The sequence below is a fragment of the Bicyclus anynana genome, chromosome 15 (genome assembly GCF_947172395.1).
Source record: "Bicyclus anynana chromosome 15, ilBicAnyn1.1, whole genome shotgun sequence".
Lineage (NCBI taxonomy): Eukaryota > Metazoa > Arthropoda > Insecta > Lepidoptera > Nymphalidae > Bicyclus > Bicyclus anynana.
In genome coordinates, this window is record NC_069097.1 from 7204226 (window position 1) to 7219568 (window position 15343).

At 35.1% G+C, this 15343-nt stretch overlaps 1 protein-coding gene and 2 non-coding genes across 3 annotated transcripts in view; 1 reads left to right on the plus strand and 2 right to left on the minus strand.

Moving 5' to 3' along the window:
- Positions 1–15343, plus strand: part of LOC112051477 (axotactin) — a 41618-nt gene that overhangs the window by 23056 nt on the left and 3219 nt on the right. The window contains exons 14-24 of the mRNA XM_024090146.2: positions 13–224; positions 1646–1860; positions 2374–2547; positions 4290–4515; positions 5128–5375; positions 11095–11523; positions 12523–12726; positions 13250–13467; positions 14066–14145; positions 14702–14814; positions 15087–15290. Coding sequence (XP_023945914.2) covers positions 13–224; positions 1646–1860; positions 2374–2547; positions 4290–4515; positions 5128–5375; positions 11095–11523; positions 12523–12726; positions 13250–13467; positions 14066–14145; positions 14702–14814; positions 15087–15290 — 2323 coding nt within the window. The remainder of the gene's footprint in view (positions 1–12; positions 225–1645; positions 1861–2373; positions 2548–4289; positions 4516–5127; positions 5376–11094; positions 11524–12522; positions 12727–13249; positions 13468–14065; positions 14146–14701; positions 14815–15086; positions 15291–15343) is intronic.
- Positions 8903–9024, minus strand: LOC128198828 (U5 spliceosomal RNA). The gene has a single exon (XR_008251527.1). It is a non-coding gene; the product is annotated as a U5 spliceosomal RNA (small nuclear RNA).
- Positions 9834–9951, minus strand: LOC112052295 (U5 spliceosomal RNA). Its single transcript, XR_002887297.2, has one exon. It is a non-coding gene; the product is annotated as a U5 spliceosomal RNA (small nuclear RNA).

Sequence of the window (15343 nt, forward strand, 5' to 3'; positions counted from 1 at the left end):
TCATAAACTCAGGACGTCAGATCTGCCCTTGGCCAGGACTTTAGCTTCAAGATCAAGTATCGCGAGTTCACAGCGGAAATGCTACAGGAGTTGATATCGCATTCGTTGTTTTGTCGCCAATACATGAAGTACGATTGCAATATGGCGCCATTGGAGTTACACAGTGCCACGTGGTTTATATCATCTTCTAACAACACTGTGGATTATATTGGAAATGTCAAAAGGTAAATTACTTAGTTATAGCCTCTAACTTCCCGCTAATTATTAAGGAAATAATTAGTGTTATTGGGGAAGATTCGAGATCCTGAGACCTGGAGAGTTGAACGTACGAACTTTATTAGTATTTTCTTTTTACTGTAGAAGGATTCAGATTTCAGACTCATTACGCTGTTCAAATGCAATTTTTTTGTATGCTTTTATAATATGTATGTCTCTGTAATATACTATACTCTATCCAGACTCACTATCCAGATATTAACGACGCTCTTTAGGGCACGTAGGTGTAAACTCATCAATTTCAAAAATAAAAAAAAGAAATAAAACTCAAAAAACTCAAAAAACATTTTACTTTTTAAAAAATATTTTCATGATTTAGATAGTAAAAACCGTTGAAGCTGTCAAAGATATTAGAACCCTTGCCAGATTAAGGGCGTTTTAAACCGCTATAATAATGGTACCTACTGACCTCTCTAAGGGTTGCTGTTTAACAGATTGCCGTGGGATCCGTAACCGCAATACATTACGTTCGCTGTTCCCTCGATTACTCCTTTTTGCACATTCATTTCAACCTTGACCGACCGTTTTAGTAAATGACTTTCGAATTTAATCGGACCTTTATTGAAATTTATCGCACACAATAAATTAAGGCTTTAATGTATCAACTAAATTATATAATTAAACTTTTATTATTTTCGCTCTTTCAATTTTAAGTTACTCAACTTTAAAAATTATATAATGTTTAAAGCAAAATAAGTTACTAACAAGATACAAAAAAAAACTAAATAAATAAAAAACATTATTTTATTTACAACCAACAACTGTAACTTGTTGAATTACACAATACTTTTAAATAATTTACGCAAAGCAAGAGCAAATTGATTAATTACCTAATTAAATCTTGATAAAAAAATTCTCTCGCTATTTTAACTGTCCAATTTTAAGTGTTCCAGTGGTTAGTGTCTGCGGATCATGCGGAGAATGGGTTCGAATCCTGGATTAGTCTATAAAAATATTGAGTTTTCTTAATTTCGAGAATTAGCAGTTGGCAGTTGAGTCATTGGTTCCCTTCATAACTAAGGGACTAAATAATAAGACTTGAATAAAATACGATTTAATAATGATTAATGTATTACGCCAAGCTATCTAAATCCCATTGGAGCTCCGTGGTAGTTTTAATTCCAAGGAAAAATTAGACCTTTTCTTAGCCTAAAGAAAGAAAGCATAATTTATTTATTTATAAAATCATCATCATCATCATTATCAGCCGATGGACGTCCACTGCTGGACATAGGCCTCTTGCATGAACTTCCAAACAAAACGGTCTCGAGCCGCCAGCATCCAGCGGCTCCCTGCAACCCGCCTGATGTCTTCGGTCCACCTAGTGTAGTATTTATAAAATAGTAAGTAATAATAATAATCATTCTAGAGGCTACTGTCCATGTGGAGTAAATACGACGTGTGTCAATCCCACTCAGTCGTGTAACTGTGATGCAAACGAGAACAAATGGCTATCGGATGAGGGAACTTTGACAGATCCCAGAAGTTTGGGAATCACAGAGATGTTCTTTTTACAACAGAAAGACTTGACTGAAGAAGCTCAGGGTCGAATTACTTTGGGGCCGTTGGAATGTGTTGAAACTAGTAAGTAATATTTATTTTGATTGCTGTTATTATAGTCCTATTTTACCATTCTTTAAGGCAAATGGGCTACTCATAGTATGCACTCGTCATATATGCAGCGGCCTTATGTTCGTAAATCATCTTTATTTTGCGTATCCTAAATATTAGATGAGTCTTTTTTTTAATAAATAATTTGACACAGTAGGGAATATTTTGAATCTAATGAGCAATTCCTGGATTCGATTCTCTGGCAAATTGGTCTAGTAGTAGGTACGAGTAAATGTCGACCTTTCGTTCACTTTCATTTGGTATCATCGATACACGCGCGCGGTTAAGGTTCCTGTGGGATACGGGGATCCGGATATAGTCTTTGACACTCACAAATAACGTAGCTTACTATTGGTATATACAAATATTTACTACTACTATTAAACTTTACCTCTTTTAATAGCCATCGTACGTAGATTAAAGCTATGAGGTTTCCCTGTTACAAGTAGTTTAAATCTTTCTGATACTAATATTCTTTCCATTCAGACACTCAACGCTACGTAGTAACGTTCACAACATCTCAATCGTATATCGAAGTGCCAGGTTGGCGTAAAGGCGATATTGCATTCAGCTTTCGTACTACTGGGACCAGCGCTATATTGCTGTTTCAACCCCCTATAAGACCTAATTACCCTTCGTTTATGGTTGCTTTGACGAGTGGTAAGTCCTCTTGGATATTTTATGACTTATTTTCATTATGTCTAACATCACACAACACTATACTACGCTTTACATCATGTTCCATAAATTTTATATTTTAAACCCCTGTTTATTTACAGGGGTTTAAAATATAAAATTGTCGTTCTAACCCACTGGCCACATTGAAATATTATCTAGTTATGGTGTCAGATTTCAGAATAATGATTTTTCCACACAAAAACTATAAATTTCTAAATGAAATAAAAATTATTCAATTGTTTTTAATAGCAACTGTGAATATGGCATAAATCAGAGTAAGTTTTGAAGAGTTCCGACGCAGGTTGTGAACTATAAAAACTTTCCGTGTAAATACCGAAATTGTATATTTTTATGATTACCTTGCTGTTACTTAACTTGTGAGTTTTTCTCTATTTGTCTGTTGTATTGAAAATAAGCACCAACTGAATAAAAAAAAATTAAAAATAAATATTGATAATAATATAAAAACTATAATTTTATCAGCAATCGTGAGAAAAGTATGCCATTGCGTATCAGTAGCCGTATTTAGAAAAACTTAATTATTAACTTAATAAATAGCATATCAATTTATTGATCTACGTTACGAAGTATAATTTTATCTGCAATCATGATCAATATACAATTATTTTTTACAATCTCAGACATCTCAACGAATTGTCATTGATCGATCTCTGTCATCGAACTATCACGATTATCAGTCAATGATTTTGTACGTGTAATAAAATCGATCAGTGAAAGTTTCATCTATAGAGCAGATGGACTATTGTTATCAACTTTATCATCGGATATTGTTGATAATATTTAGAGAGAAACCAGATATTTCTAAGTGAAAACTATACGTTGTCCGCACATGCCGCGGCCTTGCCTTGCCTTTTCCCTTTACATTTGCCTTTCTTCTGCCCTATGCTTTCTTTGCCTTTTTTTCATACAGGAGAGATATTTAATGAAAGAAAGAATGAAAGAAGGAAGGGCTTTGAAATTTAAGCCTACCTCCAATGCGGTAAATGATGCTTAAACAATTAGACATGCTGTGCAATTCACGGGAGTTTTCCAGAAAACCAACTCCCTTTCTCCAAGCTGCTACTGAGATGTAATATCCGACTTTCTTTGAACCCGTCATCTTTCTACATGATCCGTCCAAAAAGAAGTGGTTAGCCTTACTGGGAAATATGTTATATTATACGTTCAGGCTGCATATGCACAGACACCACTATAGCTTCCATCCGAGTATGTGTAACTTTATTAGTATATGCTAAATAATAATATGCCAGAGTATATACTAAATAATAATGAGCTGTGATAGCCCACTGGATATGACTTCTGCCTCCGATTCCGGAGGGTGTGGGGTCGAATCGGATCCGAGGCAGGCAATTTTTTTTTTAAATTAAATTTCACGTTTTTCGAACGGTGAAACAAAAACATCGTGAGAAAATAGTGCATAGGTATCTGAGAATTTTCATAATTCTCTATGTGTGTGAAGTCTAGCAATCGTGCCAGACTTCAACACATACATAGCCAGCGAGGTGGACTATTGGCCTAACCACTCTCATTCTGAGAGGAGACTCGTGCTCAGCAGTGAGCCGAATATGGGTTGATAATTATTATGATGATGATGTTTACCTAATGATAATAAAAATTGACATGCGTATAGTACAACGGACTAACGACCAACGCAATATCAATCAAGCAACTTATATCAATCTTATTTATTTAACTTTTCCCAGAACATGAGCTCACATTCAATTTCACACTCAACACTGGAACTACAAGAAAATTAGTGATTAACTCCAAAAGGAAACTCAATGGTGGCGAATGGCACAAGATTTGGATAGACTACAACTTCTACCACGTACGTTTCATGTTAAACACAGAATATCAGATGCTGAATCTCTTGCAAGAAGAGGAGTTCGGGCCATTTGAAGGGTCTATGTTTATTGGAGGCGCTACCGCGTGAGTATTTGTTCAATAGTATTGATTTTATCTGTACTAATATTTTAAAGAAAAAAAAAATGAGGTAAATTAGTAATTGAACAGCACTGTAGGATTATGCCATTAACTCTACATAAATTTGTAAAATGGTGGTTTAAAAATAAGCCTTGGCTATCGTTTGTTGTGAGCTCTTCTCGAACCCTCTTTTAGAATCCTCTTAACATTAATTTTAAGTTTTCAACTTTAATTATCACTATTAAATCGGGCAATTAAGTCGGGCAATCATCGCTCGTTCTGATTTTCACAAGTAATTTTCAATAAAATATTGAAATCAGAACGAGCGATGGTTGCCCGACTATTGCATAAAATTTAAATTTTTTATTATTATTTCTATTATTATTTCTAGATTTTTTATGGTTTTTTACTTTTTTATACATTATTTTACTTTAACAAAGAATAAAACACTCATAATGTACAAAGATTTAAAAAAAGTGTTAAAAAATGTGCAAAGTCACATTATTTCTGAGAGTCTTAAGCTATATTTCCCACGGAAACGGGAGCTGTAAGAGTGAAACTGCGGGGCACCTGCCAGTTTTTTATAATATCCTTAACCAAAAAATCCTTAAATTTCAGAGAACATCTTAAAAAATCCGCAGTGCACCAAGGTTTGATCGGTTGTTTCCGCGGTCTAGTGGTGAATGGTGAGATCCTCGATATATACAGTTACATGTCGGTCCATTTGTCGGAAATCATAAAGGACTGCAAGCCGTCGTGCGTGCCCAACCCTTGTCAGAATAGAGCCACTTGTAAGGAGTTATGGTCGACGTACGAGTGCATCTGTAAGAACCCTTGGGCGCATTTAGGAGTACATTGTGAAGAAAGTAAGTATAGAAACTTGTTACATTTTCTATTGTAATATGTAGCGGATGCCGTCTTTCAGAAATCCCGCGGGCAGCATGGGTTTTCAAAAAAAGTACCTAAATTTCTGGTCCAAGGTCTCCATAACAAAGTTCATCAAAATCGGTTCGGCGATTTAGCCATGAAAAGGGAAAACAGACGGACTTTCGCATTTTTAAATTAGTAAGTAATACGGAATTGTGAATTCAAAGGTAAATAAAGTAAGTAAAAAAACTTGTTTCATTTTGTATTGTACATGTAGCGGACCCCGTCTTCGTTTGCGTGAAATTGTCTTTCAGAAATCCGAGCAGGATGGGGTTTTTTGGGAGAAAAGTAGCCCATGTTTTGATCCGAGGTACAATTTATTTACATAACAAAGTTCATAAAAATCGGTTCATCCATTTAGCTGTGGTAGCAGACAGACGGATTTTCGCATTTTAAAATTAGTAAGTAGGTATAGGAGGTACTTAATTATACTTTTATTTTGTACTAATTATTGGTTGTAACGGCATTAATTAAGGAAATAAGTAATCCAGATTTACAATATACAAAGACGAACAACATTAAATCTAAATTTAGATTAAATTTAAACTACATGAAAACAAAATATATGTATATAGAACAAAAAAAAACAAAAACATTACCTAACTCTAGGTAAAGAAGATGCAAGGTATATAATTTACAACACTGGATTTTATTCCGATATTACTATGGGACCTAGCAATATCGTAGTAATACTAGCTGGACCCCTCAGTTTTATTCCCGTAGACCCCATGAAATATCTATAAAGATTGCAAAGTTTAGATTATCAGCTCTTAAATTGCCTAACAAAAATATCCTATTGCAAAAACGGTAATTTGCCGTTACACAAGAAAAGACAATACTAATAAGATTGTCACGATTTATCGCGTTTGTTACCTAATCTTCAATACAAAAAGGTTTTATCAGACGGTATCTTACATTTTATTCTGAGACTAGCGACCGCCCCAGCTTTGCACGGGTGCTATGTAGATACTAATAGATGACGAGACGTACGTGCGGTGGTTTACAAGACGGAGGTCTTGGGTTCGATCCCCGGCTGGGCCGATTGAGGTTTTCTTAATTGGTGCAGGTCTGGCTGGTGGGTGGCTTCGGCCGTGGTTAGTTACCACCCTACTGACAAAGACGTAAAGCCAAGCCATGCCGTGTAGAAACCGAAAGGGGTGAGGATTTTCATCTTCCTCCTAACAAGTTAGCCCGCTTTCATATTGCATCAAGACTTACCATCAGATGAGACTGTAGTCAAGGGCTAACTTGTAAAAAAAAAATAGGTATTATATCTAAGCGAACATACAGCAGAAGCGACTTTATACTATATATGATAATGATACCTATCATTCTTATCGCTTCCCTTATATCTTGCGTTAATAGGCGCTTAGTATTGAATGGAAGTCACGTATTGAAAATTTTAATTGTAAAACTATTAGATACGCATTGTTATTTAACGAAGTTAACGCTTAAATTATTCCGTGATAGAAAGTCACAATTAATATACAATATACATATATAATTGCGAGTATATACAGACAGACCAGACGGATAAGACAATACATCAGGTAGAATCTCAGTCAAGGGCAATCTTGTCGTACAAAAAGAAATATAATAACTTAATAATAGCCCTAAATTTCTATAATATCTAATTAATAAGGTAAGTACGCTAAAAATAAACTTTTTTGTGATTTCCATTTATTACCACTAGTACATACCTATATCTACCTCGAAAGCTTTAACAATCCACCTAGATACTTTACTCTAAAAGTCTTTTCCATCAAAAGATCAGATTTTAAATAAACTAAATCATCATCATTATCAACCCATATTCGGCTCACTGCTGAGCTCGAGTCTCCTCTCAGAGGGGTAAGGCCAATAGTCCACCACGCTGGATCAATGCGGATTGGCTTCCTTCACTTCACACACGCAGAGAATTAAGAATAGAAAGAAAGAAATTCTCAGATAAGCAGGTTTCCTCACGATGTTTTTCTTTCACCGTTTGAGTATAGGAGTATATCTAAGTATTATTAATTAAACGCTTGTACTATGTTTTGCTATTGAAAAACGTAATTACAAAGATTTCACTAATTACTTCCTTCTCTTGCACACCGATGTATTTGTATAGGAAACATTTAATTTACCAGCAATTACTATTTGCATACCAAGGCCTTTAAATCTTTGATTAAAAATTCTAAAGAATGCATATAAGCAAAGAGTTTAATCTAAATCACTATAGCTTTTAGCCCTTGACTTCAATTTCACCTGATGGTAAGTGATGACGCAATCTAAGACGGATGCGAACGAACTTGTTAGAAGTTGAATGAAATTCATACCCCTTTCGGTTTCTACATACATAACGGAACCACAGAATACATATCTAGAAGTACACTAAATCGTTATGCGGTACGCCTTTTAAACTACCCACGGCCGAAGCCCACCAGCCAGACCTTCCTTCCAACCTCCTCCTTTTTGGAAGTCGGTTAAAAATTAAAATAGATAATATTCTAGATATACAATATAACTTTAGGTATACTTTTGATATTGAAAGTTTAACATTTAGCATTAATCGTCTGAGATCTTTAGAAACTCACCTGCGTCATCAAAAACAAAAGATATACCTACCTATAAAGGCCAAGTATTTTTTTAATTTATTTATTCAATTTATCTCAGATGTCTATAATAAATAAAACAAATAAAACATGCAAGATTTTGTTTTTATTGATAGTTCGTTTGGAATTAATGAATGCAAAATTTGAAGTGTTTTATTGTGAGTTGAAAACGTCCCTGACATTTCGCTTGTGGCGGCTACCTCTACAGCAAAAAAAAATACAATAAAATACAGAGAGTTGCATCTTTAATTCAATATTTATATAAAGACTAGCCGACGTCTCATGGTTTCACCCGCGTTCTCGGTCCCGTGAGAATACAGGAATAAAATATAACACTCGCAATTAACGTGGCTTTATAGTGGTAAAAGAATTTTCAAAGTCTGTTTAGTAGATCCAGAGATTACCTCCCTACAACACCACAAACATTAACCTAATAATAAATAAATTAATAATATTATAGACTAATATAGAAATAAATAACATAAATACTTACTAACACTTTGTGATTTTTAACAATGCTTATAACATAATATAAAACTGTATTATTAATAATAAAAATTACTCTCATTTATATATTTGTCCTTTTTTGTAAATTTTTAACAATGTCATTAATACAAAATATTATCAAAAAGTACTATTAAAAATTTATAAAAAAAATAGATTAACCTTCCCGCTGCAGGACATTTACGTGCCCAAGCAACCGATGGTCAGGGCTTCCAGAGTGAGGAACCTTCTCACAATACGCGCCGTCTCAAGAATCACTGCCTTGTGCATCCGATTCTAGGGTCAACATTTAAGCGAAAGCTTCTTATGGTGTTGGTCGAAGGCCGAAGCTTTTCACTATAAGACGATTAACTGAAATTATTTACATAGCTCCGCTAGGTAGCGAAGCGAAGCCTCAAAAAATTTTAAAGACTCATTTGAGTGTTCCCCTCCACGGAAATCTTTAGTAAAAGGCGAAAGATTTATGCGTTATGAAGGGAAACCAGAGTTACCAAAAATTTCAAAACCACCAGATTATGTACCCTGGCGAAAAACACAACGCTAGCGCGTACTTATATACGACTAGCGACATCTATCGCCAGGTTTAGAAAACACTCATTTGTTCATTACAGTATGGGTGCGTCGCTTGTGATGCATCAATAATAACAATATTATGTACCAATAATAATCAAAATCATTCCTACAATTTAGTCTTTTCCAATAATAAGTTATGTTGAATCAACTATTATTGTTCCAATAGTTATTTCCGTTAATGGTCTTATAGTGAAAAGCTTCGGCCAACATCTTAAGAAGCTTTCGCTTTAATGTTGGATTAAAAGTCGGATACAGAAGGTCGTTTTTAAATTTTTAACAATGTTAGTATAAAAATAAATTACAAAACACTATTAAAAATTTGTAAAAAAAAAAAACAAAAATTAACACTTCCGCTGCGGGATATTTAAATGCACAAGCAACCGATGGTCAGGGCTCCAGATTGAGGAACCTCCTCACAATACGCACCGTCTCAAGAATCACTGTCTTCTGCATCCGATTCTTGATCCAACATTTAAGCAAAAGCTTCTTATGGTGTTGGTCGAAGCTTTTCGCTATAAGACGATTAACTGAAACAACTATCGGAACAATAATACTAATAGTTGACTCTACAAGTCTACATAATTTATTATTAGAAAAGACTAAATTGAAATGAAAGAATGATTTTGTTTATTACTAAATAATAAATACTAATTATACATTGAGTATCTATACCTGGCGATATTTAATATTTAAATTTATACTATAGTTTTAATTTACATTTTACATAGCTCCGCTAGGTAGCGAAGCTTCAAAAAATTTCAAAGACTCATTTGAGTGTTCCCCTCCACGGAAATCTTTAGTAAAAGGCGAAAGATTTATGCGTTATGAAGGGAAACCAGAGTTACCAAAAAATTCTAAACTAGCAGATTATGTACTCTGGCGAAAAACACAACGCTAGCGCGTACTTATATACGATTAGCGACATCTATCGCCAGGTTTAGTAAACACTCATTTGTTCATTACAGTATGGGTGCGTCGCTTGTGATGCATAAATAATAACGATATTATGTACCAATAATAATCAAAATCATTCCTTCAATTTAGTCTTTTCCAATAATAAGTCATGTTGAGTCAACTATTATTGTTCCGATAGTTGTTTCAGTTAATGGTCTTATAGTGAAAAGCTTCGACCAACATCTTAAGAAGCTTTCGCTTAAGTGTTGGATTAAGAGTCGGATACACAAGGCAGTTTTTAATTTTTTAACAATGTTCATATAAAAATAAATAACAAAACACTATTAAAAATTTAAAAACAAAAAAAAACATCGACACTTCCGCTGCGGGACATTTGAGTGCCCAAGCAACCGGTGGTCAGGGCTCCAGAGTGAGGAACCTCATCACAATACGCGCCGTCTGAAGAATCACTGCCTTATGTATCCGACTCTTGATCCAACAGTTAAGTGAAAGCTTCTGAAGGTATTGGTTGAAGCTTTTCGCTATAAGACCATTGACTGAAACAACTATCGGAACAATAACAGTCGACTCAACATTTTACATGGCGGTAATCTCGTGAGCGAAGTCCAAGTATTTTGCACATATTAAGAATAATAGGCAGACGGAGCGCACGGCACACGACGGTGTCGTAGCCTCTCTAAATACAAAATTTAAAAACGAATACACTCTCGAGTCAGTACGACACGAAGCGTCGCATTAGTAATTTTCAATATTATTCAAGAAAAATGGCGTCTTATGTTTTTAAATATTTTAAAAACCTTTTTATAAAAACTAAAGAATTAAGATGGAGTATTTTGGTATAATTGTTGTTAGTGTTTTTATTATATTTTATCTCATTAAGTTAATTTTATTCATAAAATGTTGAGCAAAACTGTGTATATGCGGATGTCAAAGAGACAAATGTCACGGATTTGTTTTCATGGGTTTCACCGGCTTCACCACGCTGCTTGTAAAGACTGGCTCTGTATCATCTTTACTCCTTCCTTTTCGGCTTTAAAATATATTATTATTTGTTTATAATACAAACTTTCAGATATCAATGAAAAAGCACTAACATTCCAAACCAAAGAGGCTTACCTAAAGAAAAACTATCTAGTAGACAACGCGACAAACGCAGAAAAGATGCGACTCAAGAAAATGATGACAGAAAACGTCCTAATGAACCTAAGGACGTACGACGACAACGCAATAGTGTTGTACGCGAACGACAATCTCAACAACTTCATTCACTTATTCATTCACAATGGAACGGAAATCATTTATCTGTTCAACAACGAAGATGAGATCGTACAAATGAATGTTACTTACGAGAAAATCAACAAAGGGGAAAGTGTGCAGATAGCAATCATAAGGACTGAGAACACGACCACTCTGCATGTTAATGATAAGAACACAACGATTAATAAAGTTGCAAAGCTTCTGTCTAACTACACTAATAAGCCGTGGGTGAACGCTGATTTGGGTAAGTTTTTTTTTTTAAATAACATCGTTATCAACGCATATTTGGGTCACTGCTGAGCGGAGTTTGGTTTGGTTTGGTTTGGCCAATAGTCCATTACGCTGGCCCAATGCGGATTGGCAGACTTCACACACGCAGAGAATCAAGAAAATTCTCTGGTATTCAGGTTTTCCTTCAACGTTTGAGACACGTGATATTTAATTTCTTAAAATGCACACAACTGACTAGACTCGAACCCACACCCTCCAGAATCGGAGGCAGATGTCATATCACGGCTCTTAATAACATAAAATTTAAAATTTTGAAAATCCCTCGAAAGTCATGCAATTATTAATTATTATTCAAGATCAAGTTATCAATATACTCTTTCAGTGCGTTTTCATACTTGCAGACATTCGGTTAATCTTCCCCACTTTCACCCACCACAACTTTTAAACGGCTTAACCGATTTTCATCAAACATGTCTTAGAACACTTGCACATATGTCGTATTATGTATCTTGGTATTCCCCCCTCCCTCTGGCCTATTACCCTGAGGTGTTAAGCTATGAAGTTCATTCATATTCCATCATTCCATATTTCCATCGATATACTAATTATAGTATGCGCCAAACTTCTTGTCCACTCTGACGTTGCACACACCCAACTATAAGTATAGCCTCAACAGTATAACGGTTAAAGGGGTTGGCCTCATCACCGAAAGGTCGTGGTTCGATCTTCGCCCGCTATTACGACCCTGGCAAACTTTTCCGACTAGTTGCGCAGGGTATATTGACCATATTATAAAAAAGATACGGCGAATATTAACTTTTTTTTCACGTCGAGTCTATACGTTCAAGACGAATCTAACGATAACCTAAATAGTTATCTCTGCTGGTATAGGCTGGTATATTATGTTTTCCTATACAACACAGCTATAAGCATCGTGTTCAGAGCAGACTCAGAGTTGGGCAAAATAAAAAACCATACATATCTATGCACGGTTTCGTTTTCTATGTTTTAGAGGTGATCCGTCCGCAAAGACCTCCAGCTCCACCAACAGATTACTTCCAAATGAACCTCGGAGGCTACGACCCGTACTCCTTACATTTAGCTCCCCGAGCCATCCTTCTACCGCAAGGGGGATACGTTGGATGTGTGAGAGGGTTCAAAATTGCTGATCACGTGGTCGACTTATCGAAGAAAGCTCAACAAAATATTGAACAAGGTAATGACTCTGACGAATAATTACAAAATATTTTCTTTATCCTTTATTGCACATTTACAAGGAAAATTCAAAGGCTTTAAGTCATTCAGCGGAATATGCTTGGAGTTTATTTGCGAGATCGAATCAGAAATGAGGAGATCCGCAGAAGAACCAGTCACTGACATAGCTCAGTGAGTCGCAAAGCTGAAATGGCAATGGGCAGAGCACATAGTTCGAAGAGCCGATGGACGTTGGGGTCTTAAAGTGCTGGCGACCCCGCACCGGAAAGCACAGTGTTCGACCCCCCACTAGGTGGACCAAGAACAGCAAGCGGGTTGCAGGGAGCCGCTGGATATTGGAGGCTCGAGACAATTTTGCTTGGAAGTCCACCCAAAAGGCCTTGTATTGTGATGATAACTAAAAGCCACAAATCTCTTATTTAGTGTAGAAATAGAATAGTAAATTGAATTCGTGAGTCTTTTTTATATGAAAAATGTATTTCGTAAGATAAAAATGGTTAATCCAATCAAAAATCATCAACCAGATCTAACGGGCGTGCTACCGGAATGCAATATGAAATGTGACTCAGAACCTTGCAAAAATGGCGGAATCTGCACAGAGGACTTCACAAACCAGGAGAGCAGTTGTGATTGCGAACTGACCAGTTATTTCGGCGAATATTGCATGGAGGAAAAAGGGGCAGATTTCAATGGGGAAAGCATTTTACAGAGGAAATTTGTTTTAGCCGGGCCCGTGTTCAAAGTAAGTGTCAAAAGTTAGTTATACGAACTTTGTTTGTGTCGTTGTAATTAGAATGACGTCACACGAGCTTGCTCGTTTCATTATTTTGTAAAAAATCATCCCCATTTTTAAGTAAAAAAAAAAAATATTTTACCACTTTTTAACGGTAAAAACAATAATTTATGCCAAAATATAGCTTTGTAGTTTACTTACGAGTTACTGGAGTCTCTGAACTAAACCTCGGACTAACAAAATACTCGTATAAAGAGATTAATTTCGGTGGTTGCATGTCCAATGTCCATAAAACCCTGTCAATTTTATCTTAATTTTATCTTAGAAACTATTTTGACTGTCAAGCCTGGTAAAGTAGTGTGGTTTGATATACAAGTTTTTTGCTTTAAATTTTTGTTTCTATAACGAACATACAGACAGACAGACGAAAATTTTGCTGATCACTAATCACCCCCTGATAGTTATTTTGGAAATATATTTCATGTACAGTATTGACCTCTCTACAGATTTATTATAAGTATAGATTTTCCGCAGAATTTAAAAATATTTATTAATTGAAGCAACCGGATTTAATTTTATTTTTATTTCAATTCAAATTTGATTGCAGGTAAAAATAAATTTAGCGTTCTCCAGCAACGATCTGCGTCAAAAAAATACGGTGTTGTTACTAGTGCAAACGGAAAACAAGTAAGTTTCTAAACTAAAATCTGAATAACACGACTGTAGTGTTTGCACACACTCTCGGGGTGATCGGTTGATCACTCGGGTTATCACATCCAGTTGGTTGAACACTGTATCTACCTAAGTACCTCGTGTACGTACTGCTGTAGCAATAAAGTGCAACTAACTGCCCCTCTTGTCCGAGGCTTGTATTTATAGACTCATCTATTGACAATCTAGGCTGTTGACATATACTACAACGACAAAGATGAAGTAAAAAAGGCAAACCACATAGTCATATAACATTTATGTATTTACTTTATTTATGTATTTAGTACACGAACAAAAATCTTTACGTATGGCTAATTGGCTATATATGCAAATAAACAGAAACACGGTCACACACAGCTGTGAATACTAAACACATACACACATACAATAACACATATACACATATAGATTGAATCAATAGAAAATCTACTTCTAATGTAACTAAATTAGTAGCAGACTCGAAATAAAATGTTACAAATAGTAATAGATTAACTCGTAGAAAAATTAATCTTTGACTCCATTTTCTTTACAGACGTAGTTATTATTTACTGGTAGCAATAACACAGGACGGATACTTGAAATTCGAAGAAGACAGAGAAGAATCCGCTTACGGTGGTGAAGTTAAAAACAGAAACTTCCTAAACGGTAAGTTGAGTGAATCTGACAATCATTTGAATGATAATAAGTTTAATGATAAGGTTTTTAAAGAGATAACTACAAGTACATACAAGTATTGAAGTGTTTGTATGAAATATAATCTATTTACCAACACAATGGAAAATGTCTTTTAGCTTTTGGACAGGGACGTATGTGACAACTGAGAATCTTATGAACGATAATAATAAGTTAAAAGATAAAATATTTTCTAATCTTTATCATTATTTATGTACTGAAACATTATGTAATATTTAATGCAGGAGCACGCCACACAGTATATTATACAAGGATAGGACAAGAAGCAATGTTACTAATAGATAGAATAGAAGTTCCCTTAGAGAAGTTACCACCAGAAGGTCTATGGGAGGTCTCTGATGTGGGCTCTAATGAAGTACAGATCGGTGGACTAAACACAACAGATCCTAGACTTAAAATATATAAAGGATATAATGGATGTCTTTCTAGTAAGTTGTCATTATTAAAAACATAATTATTATACAATATTGAAGAAATTAGT